Source organism: Gastrolobium bilobum, unplaced genomic scaffold (assembly GCF_033153095.1).
Source record: "Gastrolobium bilobum isolate Gb01-03AN ecotype WA unplaced genomic scaffold, APGP_CSIRO_Gbil_v1 utg776, whole genome shotgun sequence".
NCBI classification, from domain to species: domain Eukaryota; kingdom Viridiplantae; phylum Streptophyta; class Magnoliopsida; order Fabales; family Fabaceae; genus Gastrolobium; species Gastrolobium bilobum.
In genome coordinates, this window is record NW_026899202.1 from 642334 (window position 1) to 645847 (window position 3514).

Consider the following 3514-nt stretch of genomic DNA (forward strand, 5'->3'; position numbering starts at 1 on the left):
TACTGCTTGATGAACGCTAGTAATTATGCTAACGCACAGATCAATAGCTCAAATGCAAATGTGTGATGGCATTAGTACTACTTGCCATTGACCTCATCTCCTCTATGTTGATTTATTTATGGGATTTATATTTGTCATTTAACATGACACAATAAATTTTCCTACACACACAACATTTTGTGGGGTCTACACTTTTTGAAGACAAAAGAAAAAAAAGAAATCACAGCACGCAAAACGAATCTCTATAACATTACACAATCACTTTTCCTACAACATAACTCTTATAAAACCCTTTATTTATTGTACTGAACAATTGAATAAGTTAAGAAAACCTTCTGAATAGGTGTTTATTCTAGATTCCTACTCCTGAGAGATAAAGTCATATAAATGCTGCTTTACAATTGGGATCCATAAGAGGTCTATGCCCAGAGAAATAACTTACTCTTACAACACTCCTGAGAGGTTTATTCCATACATCTAAAACGAAGGGGAAAGACAGGCTCGGGGAGCAGGGGATGAGAATCAACAAAAACATGATAATGTAAACAACGTACATCCACAACTAAAAAAGTCAATGAAATCCTGAAATCTGAAAACCATGAGTGACTAACTCATAATCAGGATTTCAGGTAATCAGAAATCAAAAACCATAAAAAATTGGAAAATCGCAAAGAAAAATAATAGTCTCTGTGAACAAGATTTGAGTGCTTACGATACACACATGGTAATGACTATATGCTGGTCATCCATTGCTCTCCATTTCAATCATGCAGGAGTTACCATCCTACTATTGGGTTTCTAGAAAGGAAAATGTCCTCAATGCAATATTTTATATACTATAATATAAATAGATAATCCAATTACTTGATCAGGTTACAAACCTCATCAGATCATTTTCTTTTAAGCTTCTCATTCATCCTTTCAACTGCAGCCCTTAGAGTTTCCTCATCCTTACAGAAAGTAAATCTAACTAGATTCTTTCCCTCATCTGGATTCAAATAAAATACACTAGTAGGGATTGCCGCCACTCCCACCTCCTTAATTAGATATTCACAAAATGCAACATCATTTTCAAGTCCAAAAGGTGTGTGATCTACAATCACAAAGTAGGTTCCACTGGGTGGGAATACCTTGAAGCCAACAGCCTTCAATCCTTCCACCAAAATAGCCCTCTTTTCCATATAATCCCTCTTTAGCTCCACAAAGTAAGAATCCGGTGCTCTTAGAGCTGCTGCAGCTGCACATTGCATAGGAGTGGTGGAAGAAAAGGTGAGGAAAGCATGTGCCTGTCTCACTCCCCATGTTAAGTGCGAAGGCGCTATGGCCCATCCAATCTTCCATCCTGTTAAGGAGAATGTCTTCCCTAGAGAGTTCATTGTAACTGTCCTTTCAAACATTCCAGGCAGAGAAGCTATTGAAACGTGATCCATATCATAAGCCAACTTGTCATAAACCTCATCAGAGAAAACCAGAACATCATTCTCAATGCAAATAGAAGCAATTGAATTCAGTTCTTCTAGAGTGAAAATCTTTCCCGTAGGGTTGTGAGGAGTATTTATAAGAATGGCACGAGTATTCTTTGAGACGGTGGACTTCAATTCTTCAATGGGGACAGAAAATTTTGGAGGGTGCAAAGTGATGCTTTTTACTTTTGCACCAGCCATAGATAGAGTGGCTGGATAAGAATCATAATAAGGAGCAAACAGGATGACCTCCTCACCAGGATTTATTAATCCTAACATAGTTGCAGCAATTGCTTCAGTGCATCCAGATGTAACAGTAATTTCCTTTTCAGGGTCTACCACAAGCCCAGTATCTTTCTTAAATCTATCAGCAATGGCAGAGTTCAGGTCTGGAACTCCATAACCCCGAGCATACTGATTTTTTCCATCCCTAATGGCCTGAATTGCTGCTTCCTTTACAAATTCTGGACCATCAAAGTTAGGAAAGCCTTGACCAAGGTTTATGGCTCCATATTGAGCAGCAAGCATACTCATTTGGGTGAAGATTGTTGTTTTGAACATCTCTAAGCGCTTTGCAACCTAACAAACGTATGATAATCAACAAGAAGCAATGTAAACAAATGATGACAATGAAGTTCATTTCTTATTTTCCCCTCTTATGGAATTTTTTTGGTCCATCTATAGGATATACACAATGGAACCTAACTCTTCTCTATCCAAAAGTCTTCCCTGTTTCTAATGAAAGATTTTATCTTAGGTGCTTCCCCCAGCTATGGAAAAAACTCTACAAAGTTAAACAGACTAGCATCTCCGAAGAATTATAACTAATACTCCCCCTTCAGCAAGCTAATAATTAATTCAGAAGGAAATAATAATAGCAATAAAACAAAAGAAAACAAGGGTAATCGATTGTGTGTGAATGTGTCCCTTCCCACGTATGAAGACACACTGAACCAAGATAAGACTACAAAAGAAATAGTGAATTTTAATAGGATACAATCTCAGAAAACAGATACTATGTATCCGATAGAAACACATTTGATTTGGCAATAAAAAGCAAGATTTTCAGCAAAAATGCATTAAATTTAAAAAATAAAAGCTAAGAAAAGCTACAAACTATCGTAATTTACATGCAAAAAAGAAATAAACTTTATAAAACCCTCTGGCATCCAAACTAATAATAATAACAAAAAGATCTGAGAAAGTGGAAGCAATAGCAAATTATATGTGCAGAGATCTCAAAAGGGTGAACCTGCAGAGGTTGCTGCTGCGTCATCTGGTTCTGACCAAAACCGGGGTCCTTGTCAGCGGAAACGGTGGACATGGCGGCAACAAAGAGATGAGAAATTAAATTTGGGGTGGAACCGGAACAGTGGGCAATGAACAGGTTACAGGTACCTTTGGAAAAGCTTGAGAATGTGAAATGGAGTCTAACTCTCATGTGGGGTTGGGTATATGACCAGGTACATTGAACCTAAGCTGAGTGGATTCACAATTGATTCTTTCTGCTGAGTGCTGTGACGTAATTGTTAGAGAGTGCGTGAATTTCAATTTTCAACCAAAAGCTTATGCAGTTAGAGTGAGGAACTATGCTTGTGAATTGTGATATAATATAATAAATGAAATCATTAATATGACATTTGTTCAACAACATAAACTTTAAACTTTTCGATAGAATTAATTTTGCTTATACAATTTTAGAACATAACAGCATGGGTCTTGCATTGGATGAACCTCGGTTGCCGAGATCGCAAATTGGACGATAATGAGTTAGTTCTTGGACCCAACAAAGTCAAACCAATGCTTCCATGGTTGATCCGTCCCCTATCATCATGCCACAATAATAATATAATTTAGTGTGGAGTTTCTATTTATTCCATAAATAATTAGAAAATAATAAAGAAATCAGTCAAATTGTTCGAGTTGTGTAAAGATACAATTAAGCTAAATTATTTATTTCAATAACATTTATTATTTTATATTATATTATTTCTTAATATATTTTAAGTTTGAAAAATGGGCAATTTAATTATTGCAATCTCACTAAGAGC

General features: G+C 36.2%; 1 protein-coding gene across 1 annotated transcript; it reads right to left on the reverse strand.

The window, feature by feature from the left end:
• Positions 1 to 295: 295 nt before the first annotated feature.
• On the reverse strand, positions 296 to 2931 carry LOC133288214 (uncharacterized). The gene is made up of 2 exons (XM_061485929.1): positions 2716 to 2931; positions 296 to 2042 (listed from the first exon to the last, which is right to left on the reverse strand). Exons 1-2 carry the CDS (start codon positions 2902 to 2904, stop codon positions 891 to 893), a joined length of 1341 nt encoding a protein of 446 aa, XP_061341913.1. The 5' UTR covers positions 2905 to 2931; the 3' UTR covers positions 296 to 890.
• Positions 2932 to 3514: the final 583 nt, after the last annotated feature.

Bases quoted from the DNA above. Each gene is read 5' to 3' on its own strand.
- LOC133288214 (XM_061485929.1), bottom strand. From the start codon at position 2,904: ATGAGAGTTAGACTCCATTTCACATTCTCAAGCTTTTCCAAAGGTACC. The intron at 2,043-2,715 runs GTTCACCCTTTT...TACGTTTGTTAG, and splicing joins CGCAGCAGCAACCTCTGCAG to GTTGCAAAGCGCTTAGAGAT.